This window comes from Antennarius striatus, chromosome 4 (genome assembly GCF_040054535.1).
Source record: "Antennarius striatus isolate MH-2024 chromosome 4, ASM4005453v1, whole genome shotgun sequence".
Classification (NCBI taxonomy): domain Eukaryota; kingdom Metazoa; phylum Chordata; class Actinopteri; order Lophiiformes; family Antennariidae; genus Antennarius; species Antennarius striatus.
In genome coordinates, this window is record NC_090779.1 from 24,898,104 (window position 1) to 24,912,748 (window position 14,645).

At 45.7% G+C, this 14,645-nt stretch overlaps 3 protein-coding genes across 4 annotated transcripts; 1 reads left to right on the forward strand and 2 right to left on the reverse strand.

The window, feature by feature from the left end:
• Positions 1–1,052: 1,052 nt before the first annotated feature.
• Positions 1,053–5,621, forward strand: LOC137593988 (monoacylglycerol lipase ABHD2-like). 2 transcript variants are annotated; one of them, XM_068313145.1, is made up of 11 exons: positions 1,053–1,176; positions 1,380–1,489; positions 1,900–2,138; positions 2,251–2,426; positions 2,523–2,690; positions 2,844–3,027; positions 3,098–3,190; positions 3,270–3,371; positions 3,452–3,521; positions 3,802–3,886; positions 4,505–5,621. In XM_068313145.1, the coding sequence occupies exons 3-11, from the start codon at positions 1,927–1,929 to the stop codon at positions 4,723–4,725; spliced, it is 1,311 nt and encodes a 436-aa protein (XP_068169246.1). In that variant the 5' UTR covers positions 1,053–1,176; positions 1,380–1,489; positions 1,900–1,926; the 3' UTR covers positions 4,726–5,621. The 2 variants fall into 2 exon arrangements, with proteins under 2 accessions (XP_068169246.1, XP_068169245.1); XM_068313144.1 differs by having other exon boundaries at positions 1,380–1,484.
• Positions 5,622–5,663: 42 nt separating this feature from the next.
• rlbp1b (retinaldehyde binding protein 1b) lies at positions 5,664–10,058 on the reverse strand. The gene is made up of 8 exons (XM_068313147.1): positions 9,942–10,058; positions 9,352–9,395; positions 8,167–8,295; positions 7,898–8,102; positions 6,716–6,894; positions 6,463–6,621; positions 6,275–6,385; positions 5,664–6,121 (listed from the first exon to the last, which is right to left on the reverse strand). The coding sequence occupies exons 2-8, from the start codon at positions 9,361–9,363 to the stop codon at positions 5,993–5,995; spliced, it is 924 nt and encodes a 307-aa protein (XP_068169248.1). The 5' UTR covers positions 9,364–9,395; positions 9,942–10,058; the 3' UTR covers positions 5,664–5,992.
• A 1,093-nt stretch (positions 10,059–11,151) lies between these two features.
• On the reverse strand, positions 11,152–14,403 carry isg20 (interferon stimulated exonuclease gene). The gene is made up of 4 exons (XM_068313146.1): positions 14,295–14,403; positions 12,761–13,410; positions 12,474–12,674; positions 11,152–11,747 (listed from the first exon to the last, which is right to left on the reverse strand). Exons 2-4 carry the CDS (start codon positions 13,364–13,366, stop codon positions 11,547–11,549), a joined length of 1,008 nt encoding a protein of 335 aa, XP_068169247.1. The 5' UTR covers positions 13,367–13,410; positions 14,295–14,403; the 3' UTR covers positions 11,152–11,546.
• Positions 14,404–14,645: the final 242 nt, after the last annotated feature.

Genomic DNA, 14,645 nt, shown 5'->3' on the forward strand with positions numbered 1-14,645 from the left:
TCTGTTATTATACTGTCGTGTAAAACCTTTCAGTACTTTCCTTTAATCTTGAAGAACCAACCAATCAACCAATTGAAGGACGAGGATGGATAATGATCGCATTCTGACTTAATATTCTAAATGTAAAATTTTACAGTTGATGAGTCATTTTATGAGGGTCAAACTCTCATGGGACTAATTCCTTGCGGTGTAATGACGTCATGAGGACACTGTTCACTTGGCAGAACTCTGCAGGATCTTATATGATGTCTTCTTTATGTCATTAATAAACTATACTTATCAATACGTAGTAAACATCAGACTGATAGGACGCTGTTCATATAAAGTTGTCGATATCATTCTGAATGAAATTGAATCTTGTCTGATGGGTGGATGACGCCCTCTGGCGGTGGAAATCGGTAACTCCATGATCTTACGAACCCCTTAAAAGTGTGATACAGTAGCTGACGTCACTCATTTTCGTTATGAATCACGACTTTAAAAGAATCTGAAAATAAAAAAAAAATTACTCAGCAGGCATTGAGATTGAACTTTTACTCGTTAAATAAAATAATTTCACTTACTTTTATAGCTTCCTGTTTCAACACATTATTGATTTTATATAAGATTTTTGATAAGAACTTACAAACCACGTAGGTGTGGCCTTCTTCTTTTTGGTGCTTTTTTTTTTTTAAATAAAGTTGTGTGACTTTAGGTGTCTTTAGACACGTAGAACTAATCAAATGTGTACAAAGCGGATGTTCCAGCCTCCGTGACCGCCGTGTTGTTACTGTAAACCGGGCGACTGTTTCCAGAGGAGGAAGTAAACGGAACGATCTTCGCTACTTTAAGACCTGTCGGATATTTTGGTTCCATCAACTCGACTATTTTAAATAAACAAAAACTTTAGAAAAGAGGACAAATATAACGGAACTAGAGTATTTTCTAATGTTTTGTTTATATATTATGCTTATATATGCATGAAAGAATAAAGTAAAATACGTAACGCTACTGTACTTTCACAACTGGATGTATTCACCAGCTGTAACCAAATATCGGAGCTTTGAAGCAGCACCTGAACGCCTCAGCAGCTCCGCTCCGGCCAGTCGGCTCCTTCGCGGTAAACAGACGGAGTCCGGACCGAACTCCTCCGGGCGGAGCCGAACGGGACATGGACCCGGTTGTGAAACAGACACGGTGAGTTTTAACTTCACTTTGAATAACTAAAAGTGATCACACACACTTTGTGTGACGTCAGTGTTCGAGTTTGTTCAAACTGGAACCGAACAGTTTTTCCCTGAAGTGACGAACGGGGCGGAGGGACCGAACTCAGTCGGAGCTAAACGGAACGCACCCCCACCCACACCCCCCCGGGCTTCTGTCCGGTTTCTTTCTTGCAGGATCTGATGTGTTGATGATTTTTCTGGAGGCCCCGAATCCAGGAAGTCGTGAGAAAAAGGCGTGAACTGCGTGTTTTTTATCACATCTCCTCCCAAATCACACAGGTAAGGTGAGGAAAAGTTGGTTTTTTTTAATTTATTTGATTTAATGCAAAATGTCCAGAAATGACTCTCTGTGAGGTTTTCTGGAGAATCTGGAATAAAAGATTAAATTAAAGTAGTGTTCCTGTTGTGGTAGTAGTGTTACCGTGTTAAGTAGTGTTACCGTGAAAAAGTGTTGCTGACGTCACACGACATACACGTCAGAACCTGAAACTTGTGTCAGCATGATTTATGAAATCTAGAAACTATTTGCTCCTCCTTTCTGGTGGCTGCCTAAAACATTGAATCTTTTTAATGAGTAAAAAATAAGGTAAAATTTTTTTAAAAAAAAGTTTAAACAGGAAATAATTCCAGTTTTATTTATCTAACGAAAAGCTGAATTCATTATGCGTGAACTAATATTTACTTTTTATTTCAGGCTGTTTAACAATCCCTTTCCTCCACGATGGCCTCCTTCGATGACGGTGACATGAGCTCCTTTGGCCCGGAGCTGCCGGCCATGTTTGACGGCGTGAAGCTGGCGGCGGTGGCGGCCGTCCTCTACGTGGTCGTGCGCTGCCTGAACCTCAGCAGCACGGCGGCGCCGCCGGAGGTCACGTGTCGGGACACGCCCCTCAGCCGCTTCCTGCTCAAGTCCTGCCCGATGCTGACCAAAGAGTACGAGAAGAATCCCGAAAAGAAGCCGCCGTTGGCTCTGTCGGGGGACGCAGCTTCCTGGGCGGGGCTTAAGATTCAATGCTATGACATCATCGATCCCCTCCCCTTTCAGTTACGTCCCTCCTCTGCTGTGGGGGAAGAGCGGCCACATCCAGACCGTCCTGTTCGCCAAGATGGGTCGCGTCAACACCCCCACGCCGTGCGGGGTCCGCAAGTTCCTCCCGATTCATGATGGGGCCACGGCGACCTTTGACCTCTTCGAAGCCCTTGGCGACCACAGCACAGGAGGTGAGACACAGGCGCCGGTTTATCTGTTAAAAAACCCCTCCAGATCCAAACGACTGTGTGTGTTCGCTCTCGTTCGTCCGTGTGTGTGCGTGTCAGACGACGTTACCATGGTGATCTGCCCCGGCTTGGGTAACCATAGCGAGAAGAAGTACATCCGGACCTTCGTGGATCACTCCCAGCGGCGGGGCTACCGCTGCGCCGTCCTGAACCACCTGGGAACGCTCCCCGACGTGGAGCTCACCTCGCCGCGCATGTTCACCTACGGTAACCAAGGAAACGGTCGCCACAACCGATGGCGGGGTGGGGGGGTAAAGTAGAGAACCGTGCAGAGAGTGCATGATGGGAAAAATGCGGAGCTAATTTAATAAGAGCGAGAGTCTCTGGTCCAATCCGCGTTTCTTTCTTCCTCTTTCCCAGGATGCACCTGGGAGTTCGCCGCCATGGCGACCTACGTCAAACAGGCGTTTCCCCAGACGCTGCTGGTGGTGGTGGGGTTCAGCTTGGGGGGCAACATCGTCTGTAAATACCTGGGGGAGAACCGATGCAACCAGGAGCGCGTGCTGTGCTGCGTCAGCGTGTGTCAGGGCTACAGCGCCCTCAGGTGGGTGGGAGGAGGCGTGACGGCAGCGGGTTGTGGGTTCCAATCCCGACCCGTGTTCTGTCTCCTGCAGGGCTCAGGACACGTTCCTCCAGTGGGATCAGTGCCGGCGGCTCTACAACATGGCGATGGCGGCCAACCTGAAGAAGATCGTCCGGTCGCACAGGTTTGATCTCGTTTCGGTTCCCGGTTGCCGGTGGCGACGGCGGCGCCATTTCATTCCTCTTCTCCTTCCTGTCAAACAGTCGGAGTTTGCTCGACATGAAGTCTAGCCCCGTGGGCGACGCCGACCTCAGTAGGGTGTTCGCCGCCACGTCGGTGACGCAGATCGACGAAAGCATCATGAGGTGAGCCTCGGATCCTGGAAAAAACGACCCCCCCCGCCTGCCGGATCTGTCACTGATCGCTGGGTAAATTTGTGCCGCAGGAAGTTTCACGGCTACGCCTCAGTGAAGGAGTACTACGAGAAGGAGAGCTGCGTTCACTACATTCACAACGTGAGTCCGTGATGCGTTCAAAGGCATGGAAACGTGTAGACCGCCGCTTCTCCTGCAGCTTCAGGCTTGATGCTACGCTAAGCTAACAGCCTGCAAGTCTAGTGTCAGGTTTAAATTAACACAAATACAGTCTTCCTGGTGGGAGATGCGTTACAATGGTAACACACACACATATATGTGTATATATAAATATATACTGTATATATATATATCAAAATATGTGCAGCATCTCTCATGTTGTTGCTGTTGTCATGACGACTGCATCACGTGTTCTCACCAGATCTCGGTGCCCCTCCTCCTGATCAACTCCTCCGACGACCCCCTGGTCCACCGGTCGCTGCTGGCCATCCCCCGCACCCTGGCAGGTGTGTGTTCACACACACACACACACGCACACACACACACACACACACACACACACACACACACACACACACACGGAGCACGAAACACCTGCAAGTACACCGCAACTTGTGTGAGTCGTCAAGTAGAAGCAGAGTTGGTGAAAACACGACGGGTGTTGAAGACACAGCAGCTATCTACTGCCGTCCTATGAGAGAACTGTATTGTAAGCTCCGCCCCCTGGCGTGTAATCCTGCGTGAATCCGCCGAGTCAGCGTGTTTGTGTTGTTTGTTTTGTGGGTTTCCTTGAAAACGGCGACGACAACAAGTGAAGCTCTGTCTTCACGCTGATCCGACCTGGATCTGAGCCCATGAATGCCCCCCCCTGGGTCTGCCCCCCCCCAGGTCGGGGTTGGAAGCCGCCGCCGGCGTCTCAAGTGTTGATCACGTGTCGTCTCGCCTATCTGCTCCACGGACGGCATTGTTGAATTTTTTAGGGTCATGTGATCCTCCTGGGACCGAGCGTTGGCCCCGCCCCCGTCGGTGTCACCTGCTGACCCCCCCCCCCGACTGTAAATCAGTGGGTAACGACAAGCGAAACTCTAAACTGCTCCTATTAATCGTGACTCCCCCCCCCATAGGGAAGATGCCCAATGTGACCTTTGCCCTCACGCACCATGGGGGCCACATGGGCTTCTTCGAGGGGTCCGTTCTGGTCCCCCACCCCGTCAGCTGGATGGACCGGGCCATCGTGGAGTACACCGACGCCGTCTGCCACTGGGGGGAGGAGCGGACGTGTGGGCGGAGCCACCGCCACAACCTGGACGCCTACCTGGAGGGCGTGGTCACGGTCAGCGGGTGACACGCCCCCTGGAGGTGCGTGGAGGCGGGGCAACTGACCAAACAGACTACTTGAGTAGTTTAGAAAGGAATTGTGGGATAATTAACAATGAATGAAACGTTCCTCCTAATCCCGCCCCCTCTAGACACAAGGATGACCTTTGACCTTTCTGCTCAGACAAATCAGGTGAATTACTACTGATACTGAAATAAAAGTATCTCCTCTGTTATTAGAAATAAATCCTTCAGTTTGACACAATTAAAACATTTAGTCTAAACATAAAAAATCTTCCTTTTTGTGTTTAAAATAATTAAAACCTGAACTAAACGAACCTGAAGACCCACATTCGTTCAAGAATGTGACTCCTAAGGTTGACGAACAAATTTAAGTGCCTTAACATGAATAACAATCTTTTAAAAAAAAGGTTTTACATTTATAAAACCCAGGAACACAAATGTTTGGTGTTTAATTTTTGGTATTTTCTCGACCATCTGTCCTGAGATGTCAATGTTTTTCCGTGGTTTCCCTAAATGCTGCTGCCAATATTTGATATTTTAAGAATCTGACAATCCAAAAAAAGAGAAATAAACAGGACTGGGCTGGTTAACCCTTTAGACACTCCGACCGAACCCGACCGACACACAAACAGTTCCGTTCGGAGCAGAACTGGTTCATTCTGGCCTCAGGTGTCTTTTTAATCTAGCTTTCAGATTCAATGCAACTTTAATTCTCTCTGCAGCCTCTTGTGCCTGAATGTGCAATAATATGTCTGGAAGGCAGGCGGCTTTGATGTCACTTTAATGTTTTTTACGGTTCCTGTCGCTCCGTAGGATCGAATGTGTCGCATGAGAGTCGAACTAACACGACCGTCACGTGTTTGTCATACTTGAACCTGATTAATAAATATTTTTCACAGATGTTTGTCTGGTTATTGTTGCACAAAAACATCAGATAACAAATATTTATATACAGTTTATTGTACATTTATCAACATTCTTATTGGTGCAGCAGGTAAACTCGTCTTCATCGAGGAATCATCTGAAAAACACGTGAGACAGGCACTTGGAACATTAGCCTTATTCTGAAGGGGGAGGCGGGGTTGGAGGGAGAGGCGGGGTCAGGGGGCGGGGCCTGAATGCTGGAGCCTGCCAGTGTTAAACTACCTGTGAGTGAGGTGTGGTCCAAACAGCACAGGTGAACAGAAGGTCCATGGTTCGGACCAGGATTCTTATTCTTATTCAAAAGACTTGCGTGGGGCGGGGCATGGGGGAGGGGATGGGGGCGGGGTTTAGTCAAACAGCTTGGCTGCTGTGGCTTTGCCGTCATATTTGGGAGCTTTTCCATCAAACTCAGCTGGAAGGATGTCGGCGTCGAACTCCTTGTAGTAGTTTTCCAGCTCGTCTCCGTGAACGAAGACCTGCGACAAAACAGCCATTGAGAGGCGTTTGAGACCGTGGGAATTTTCAGTACTGATGCTGAAAGAGCTACACAATTGGAACAAATATACCTCCTAAACTTTGACACTTTGGAGGTTTTTTAACTTCTTTAATTACTTCTACTGTGAACTCACTCTCTCCAGCAGCTTGCTCTTCATGAGGGGTTTGACCACGTTGTAGGTGGTGGTGAAGTACCAGGGCTGGTGGATGAAGTGCACCGCTTTGAAACGGGCCGGAAACGAATCCTGGAAAAGAGTCACATGGTTTGTTTGGAGAACTCTCAGTGAACACTGAGCGTTCTGACGCTCCCTGAACGCCTCACCTGCAGCATGTCGACCATCTTCTTGAGCTCGGTGGGCTTGATGCCGGACGCCTGCTGCATGGTGAAGCCCTTGAAGTTCTCGATGATGCAGAAGCCGTTGATCTGAGTCTCGTCGTTCTCCAGCAGCTTCTCCAGGATGACGCAGTACGCCCGCAGGATCTGAACGCACATCCATCCCGTTAAATCCTGTTGCTAAAACGTCTAAAAATTCACAACATAGTTGGGGGCGCGGGGGTCGCTCAGAACCGCTGACCTCGTCAAAGGTGATCTCCTCGTAGTCCCAGTTCTCGATGTTGAAGAGCAGAACCACGCGGCCGTACTTGTCTCTGCTGGGCAGGATGCCGGGGTATCCGGCCTCGATGGTGCTGCGCACCGCCTCCGGGGTCAGGTTCTCAAACAGCTCGGGGTAATCCTTCCTGAAACGCACGTAACCTGGAGGGAACGAGGGGGCAGATTATCAAGGGTGTACGTTTGGCTTTTTGTTCCATGGCTGGAGCGTCAAACTCATTTTCACCGGGGGGCCAGATCTAACTAATAAATGTAACTAAATGTAACTCAGTGTAATGTAACTAAATGTAACTACTCCTTAATGTAACTAATAAATGTAACTAAATGTAACTCAGTGTAATGTAACTAAATGTAACTACTCCTTAATGTAACTAATAAATGTAACTAAATGTAACTCAGTGTAATGTAACTAAATGTAACTCAGTGTAATGTAACTAAATGTAACTACTCCTTAATGTAACTAATTAATGTAACTAAATGTAACTCAGTGTAATGTAACTAAATGTAACTACTCCTTAATGTAACTAATAAATGTAACTAAATGTAACTCAGTGTAATGTAACTAAATGTAACTACTCCTTAATGTAACTAATTAATGTAACTAAATGTAACTCAGTGTAATGTAACTAAATGTAACTACTCCTTAATGTAACTAATAAATGTAACTAAATGTAACTCAGTGTAATGTAACTAAATGTAACTACTCCTTAATGTTAAATAACTGAATTTCTGACTGATTCTAGTTCCAAACATTACAGTTAGACAGAAAAAACATGTTTGTTTGTTTCTCTGTTCTAACATGAATCCTTTTCATTTGTCAGGTTATTAAACCCACAGAACTCCATCAATCAAGGATCAAACTATCAATCAATAAAGAAAAATAACATCAGACACAAGTTAGGACGTTAACTTTGTTCACAACGTTTTTGTCAGAGTTAAAATGGGCTGAACTACTGCATTGTGGGAAATGCAGTTTTGGTCAAAACACACTTTTGACCTCTTTATTTTTAAACACATCCTTTTATGCTCTCGCAGGCCACATGTGGAGGGCCACATCTGGCCCCCGGGCCGTGAGTTTAACACGTGTGTTCAATGGTATCAAGAAGTGATGGGAAATATGAAACCCGTTTTCAGGTCAGATTCGCACCCTTCATGAGGTCGTACGCCCGCGGCACGTCGTACTTCCTGGCGCGGATAAAGCGGACCAGCAGCGCGTCCGGTTTCTCCCCAAACGTGTCCTGGACCCCCCTGGCCAGCTCGTCCCCTCCGTCGGCCTTCTCCTTGATCATTCCTCTCAGCTCCTTTACGGCCGCCGCCCGCTTCTCATCCGTCTCATTCAGCTCGTCCTTGGCCTGTGGGCGGAGCCACAGCAGTCACATGACCGTTCATCCGTCTGTCTGAACACGAGGTGAATACCTTCTGCATGGTGTGGTCCGGAACGCTGGCACAGGGCCCGAACACCGGCCCGTGGTCCTTCACCGTCAGCCGCTCCAGCTTGGCCCTGAGGGCCTGCTCCTCCTCCGACACCATGCGGTAGGTTCCACTCTGTAAGACCAGGATTTAATTCAATTCAAAAAAACTTTATTCCTCCCCAAGGGGCAACAGACGGCACATAAAGCAGGATTAGTGCATAAAAAAAGACATGCAGAGTGCAAAGAGGAAAAAAACCAGAATAAACAGAAAATACTAAAAGTAAAATACACAATAAAAAGAAACGTACAATATAAACAGGTGTAATGGTGTAATAAATAAAGATATCAAGAGCCTTCATATTGTGGCAGCATTATGTGTGTTAGTATGAAGGGTGTACAAGTGTAAACATTAGTGTAAACAAAAGTAGTAACAAATACTCTTTGTTAAATAATTCATAACCTAGTTAGTTCAAAAACTAGTTAGAACCCAGTTAGTTTAAACCCTAGTTATTTCAAAAGCTAGTTAGTTTAAACCCTAGTTAGTTCAAAAACTACGTAGTTTAAATTCTAGTTAGTTCAAACACTAGTTGGTTTAGAAACTAGTTAGTTCACAAACTAGTTTAAAACCTAGTTAGTTTAGAACCTAGTTAGTTTAAACCCTTTTTTGTTCAAAAACTGGTTTAAATCCTAGTTAGTTCTAGGATGCTGCGGTGTGAGGGCGTAGCACTCACTGCCTCAGGAAACACACCTGAGCAGGTATGAGTTTAATTCATGTCATTTATTTCAGGACTTGATGGTTTCTCCTGCAGCTGGGCGCTGAACCCACTTTTCTGGTGGATATTTTTATTCTCCTCTCCTTTGGATCAACGTCCACATGAATTTAATTCTCTCACAGGGCCAGGCTGTGCTGGGGTCTGAAATGCATCTAATCCACCTTAAATGAAACGTGTCTCCTCCGGTGCGGGAGCGTGATCAATAGGCCTCAGTGTTTGATTAATCTGCTTCACATGAGTCCAGTAAATCCGGTAAATACGAGGGGAGGTTCGGTTCAGAGATTAGCGGCGAAAGCTACGTCGCTGCTCCAGCCGGGAACAATGGAGCCGTTGAGAAACGCTGAGCTGGAGCCGAGGTCCTGCTACCGAAACGTGGAGGGATTGTGTGTGTTCATGTAACCACACAAAGTACTCACCACCACGGCCATGTCTCCTGCTCTTTACTGCAGCTTCCTGATGTCTGGAAGAAAAACCAAAGACAGAAGTAATCAAAACAGAACACGTCGTAAATATTGATGGATTTTTGATCTCCATCAACGTGGAAAAAAATAACCCCAGAAGTTGTGATGTAATATTCTAATATTCCCACAAGTCTTAAAAAAGACTTTTACTAATATATAACTCAATGATAAAAATCATTAGAAATGTCTTGTGCATCAAATTGGACACACACACACACACACACACACACACACACACACACACACACACACACACACACACACTCCTGTCAGAAGTAAACTGAGGCTTTATATCCCGCTTCATGCATTCAGAATTTGCAGGAAATTTTAAAAACCCATCACATTCTCACTTTTTTGTTAATAAAAAAAACTTTCTGCACAAATCCAAAGCTGCAGCAGGAATGCACGCCTGAATATCCCATGATGCACCTGCTGAGCAGGATGTGAGCAACAACCCTTCACTGAACACCATAGAAGACTTAAAGAACGTTAAAACTAACAACAGGTCATATCAGAGACGAGACGTTAGAGGAGGGGGTTCCTACCTGATGAAGTCGCCGGCGGGGGTCCGGGGGTCTGTGTGGACCCAGCAGCACCGGACCGATGATTTGTAGTGTTGGGATTAGTGGCGTCACACCAGATTACGTCCAACAGACTCCTGTTTCAATCAGCATAAAATGAGGAAGGAGACCTGGGGGGCAGGGGGGGTGGAGGTCCTCCTCCCCCGTGTCATAAGGCGGAGCCTGTGCCTGTTTGGGGTGATGTAATGCTGAGCGTCATCTTTAGGTAAGAGGCGGTTTAAGGAGATCGGAGGCGTGAAAAGCGACCATTGTGACGTCACAATCCCGTCAGATTGGTGCAACGTGATCCAATCCGGTTCCACATGCCCACACCTGAGCGGACCGGGACCACTGTGACCTTTGACCTTTCCTTCTCATGACTTTTTAGGTAGAATGGATTTCTCTCTCCAAACTTGCAGAACCCAAAACATCCCTGAAATAATCCTGGGTCTCATTCAACTGCAAAATTCAATCCTGCTTCAGCACCAGGATCTGGACCTTGATGGGGGGGGGCCCCGATCGATCCACAACCCCCCCATGATCAGACTGGTTCTGACATCGTATGGAGCGTCACGTTGTTAGTTGTCCTCTTCCTTTCCGAGCCTGCCAGCACGTTTCCCTCCTGCCGGACGCTAATCTGCTAAAATGTGGCCTGATCGGCTCCATAAAGCGATTTGAGGAACTAAATTAGACGGATTGGGGAAACAATGGCGCCCTCTGTGTCCTCGCTTCAGCTGGGGAGGGGCAGGGCGAGGGTGGGGGCGGGCAAGTTCGACCTTTGGATGCGGGTTCGTTCAGGGGTTTGACGATATGTAGATATTCTAAGGTGGATGAACGCTATTTAATCCGTGCTTTTAGTGGTGATTTATGGTAAAACTTTAATACATCATGTGACTCTCAGCGACCAATAGGAAAACAGTAAAAGAGCTAATTTATGAGACATATTTATAAGACTTATGAACCAAACAATTGGTATTATAAATAAAATTACATTCAAGAGATTTGCAGAATTTTTTAAATCGAAATTCAAATTCAGCTTTTTTCTAAAATTTACACATCTTGATTCCATGAAAACTGAACCCAAAATTTAAAAAATAAACTGTCGGAACCGATTATGAGATGCAAATATTTACGTTTCCTGTTAAATCGTGATATATTTTATGTTTTCACGACTAAACATTGACATAAAAACAAGTTTCATTTTCATGACGCCACTTTATTAGAACATTAGCAGCTCATGTTGAGAAGGAAATAAATACAATCACTTCAATTCGACATAAACCCAAGAGTAAACATTAGCGCCACACGTGCTAATAGCTAAACCACCCGTCGACCCAGTTTAAACATTAAAACGCTTTTTTTCCTTACAGGAAGTGAAAAACATTTGAAAATGTGCCACTTTTTCCACGATCGAGTGACTTTATAACATTTATTTGTGCATATTTTGAAGTGAAAACTTGAAATATAATTTCTCCCCCCCCCCCCCCAAGAAAACACAAACCTGTGACCTAAAATCAGTCTGATATTCTAAACCACCAGGATGTTTTTCACCCAGAATCCTGTGAACCCACTCCATACTGTCCGCTTACATCATCGTCCATCAGCGATGACATCATCGGGCCAGTACTCGTCCTGCATGTAGTGGTCTGAGGAGGCGAAGCTGGGCTCCTGGGGGCAGTCGTCAGCCCTCAGGTCGTTCTGCAGCTCCCGCTCCCACTCGCCCTCCACCAGCTTGTAAAGGTCCAGGGCGGCCCGAGCGTCCTCCACCGAGCAGTGGCCCCCGCTACCGGCCTGGGGGGTCAAACACAGTCAACACAGAGCTGACTGAGACTGATGAAGAAGACTGTTAAGGAGCGTTCACGTCACACAGCGCCCCCCGGTGGTCAGGTTTAAACTGAATGTAACCATTCAGAGTTCTGTACTGAAGTTTATGAATGCTTTTTCAATAATATTTGGTTGATATGAATCTATTTTAAAACTTACAAAAAATAAATTTAAATTTTTTATATAGTAGACAAAAAAATATAAATTAATGAATACAATTTGGAGACATTTACCATACATAGAGGACGCTTCATTAGCGAATAACAAATAAAATAAGGTTATACAACATAAAGAAATTATTATGATTTGGAAATAGCAAATTAATATTTACATTTAATTTAGTGGATTATACACAGACGAAGATCTAAATCATCAACCCCAACAGCTGACTGTTGTTGATGATCTTAAAAACTTGTGGAGAGTTCCTTAATGTGTTTTCTTCTTCTCCTCAAGGATTAAATTATAAAGATTAAAGTCTACCCTAAACTAATCTGGATTAAATCGATCACATGAATCTCGAGTGATGTTTAACTGTAGATATTCGAACTATACTTATGTATTTTAAATATGATCACATGTTTGTATTCTCATTAATTCTACAGTAACATGATATTATGAGCTTTTAACGGTTTTCTAGTGATTTAATGATTCCAGTATTTGTGGTGAAGCCGCTACGATCCTGACGCCTCTCACCTGTATCTTCCTGTTCAGCAGCTTCCAGGACAAAAGTTTGAGGGACGCGAATCGCTTGCTAGGTAAACCAGCCAATCGGCTGAGGAGACGCGTCGTCCCGGTGTCCCTGACCTTGTGGACCGGAGGGAACACGTCCAGAGCCTCGAAGTCGTTGTAGACGGAGTGGCCGACGACCACTTTGCCTTCAAGTATGCGGAGAATCTGCAGGAGAGACGCAGTTTAATGCGAGCGTCTTGCATCAACGCATTAACACTCAGAAACTGGTTTAGAAGCTGCTTCAGCCTCACCTCCTCCCTGGCCTGGGCAAAGGGCGTGGCCTCTGTCAGGTGATGCTTCTGGACGCCGCTCCAGCGCGTCCTGTAGTCGGTGACGGGCTGACACGGTCGGATGTACTGGTCGTACAGGATGTTGCCGTGGTAATCCAGGATGCTGCAGCGGGCCAGCGCGCTGCAGCGACCCCCGGGCCCCGTCCCCACCATCTCACAGTCCAGCGCCACCATGGCGGTGGAGCGGGAGCCCACGCACGGCGAGCTCCGCCCGCTGGCGGTGGGACTGGCCTCTGAGGAGAAGCCGCTGTCCTCCTCCCAGACATCTCTGGGGATCGATGGCGGTCGACTCGAACACCCATCAGACGTGGACGTCAGGGGGTCTCGACTCTCCTCGCCATCCTCACAGGATTTAAGTCTTTTCACCAAATAATGTGCAGCATACGGTTCTACGTGGTTCTCCTTTGCTTTCCTCTTCATGTTGGAAACGAACGCTCTGAGGGGTTTCTTTCCGACTCTCGTCTCCTCGATAGAGCGGAGCACCAGGGATTTCTTACACAGGTACCTGCAGTTGTTGAGGAGCCCCCATGAGGGGGCTTTACGCCGTCGAGAGGGTTGGGCTGTCATCAAATAATAAAAACGTCCACGAGGTCATTTCTGTGGAAATAAAACTAAAACACGCAGATTAACGTTAGTATGAGGAAAGAAACTCAAGAGACTGATGTCAGCTTGGAAATAAAAAAGAATCAACTCCATTGACCCCCCTTAGAGGCAATTATTTGTCCACTGTAGTTGTTATTTGTCACAAGTGTTTGTGTGTGTGTGTGTGTGTGTGTGTGTGTGTGTGTGTGTGTACAAACCTGTAACATACACAGTGTGTAGCTTTAATATTAGTTTTTATTGGCTTTAATATTACTTTTAATATTTAATATAACATCAGCTTTTGTTAGCTTATTAGCATGATCTTTATCACTGACATTAGTATTAATATGAATCTGTTTATAACCTTTTCATGTAAATATATTATGAAGCGATCATAAAAAAAAAGTTAAATCAGTAATTATGGAATCATTCTGAAATTAGCCAACAATTACAAAACACGTTTTTTAATACCTTTAACACCTCTCAGGTGTGCTCATCCTGAAATATCACTCAATTAAAAGCAGTTATTAGTGACTGAATTATTGAAGTTTATTTATAATTTATATGTAAACTATGAATAAACTAATAAATTAAAGCTTGTCGAGGCGTATTAGCGGGTAGACGGGTCTGCAAATGACGTCACGTCACAGTCAAATGTCACAGATCTCCAGCCAAAATACCGGCAATGTCCCGGCATTAAAGCCCACTGGTGAAGCCGCGTTAGCTGTCAGGCTAACGCGTTGGCTAACTTCCAGTAGAAGCTGCTTAACGCTTCGTCTTCGCTGCTGAACCCGGAAGACGTTTAGTCACGAGCCACGGAACAAAAAAAAAACACAACAAACGCCTCTAATTAAAATGACGTCACGGCAAGTTTTAAAATCTCAAATATAAAGAATATATATTTAAACGTTACCTGCTGATGAACGACTGTCTACCCGGTGCGCACGTGGGAAAATTGGACTTGCCTAGGCACGAGCCCGCAGCTTCTGATTTGATTGGCTAGTGTTCTTCCTCGCTGGCTGCTCTACCGGAAGTGCTCGACTGCCACGACTCCGCTGAGCTGCCCCTAGTGGTGGAATGTATTATTGCTTAAAAATTAGGTTTCATCAACAGCATTTTTGTGTACTTTCTGCACAAAAATTTATATTCATTTTGAATTCTAGTTGTTTTATTTTTTTCAGTCTGAATTAAATTAAATTAGCTTAGGTTTTTTTTGGAGAAACTGTCTCTAACACGTCGTGAGGAAACTTCTTTGTCTAACAGG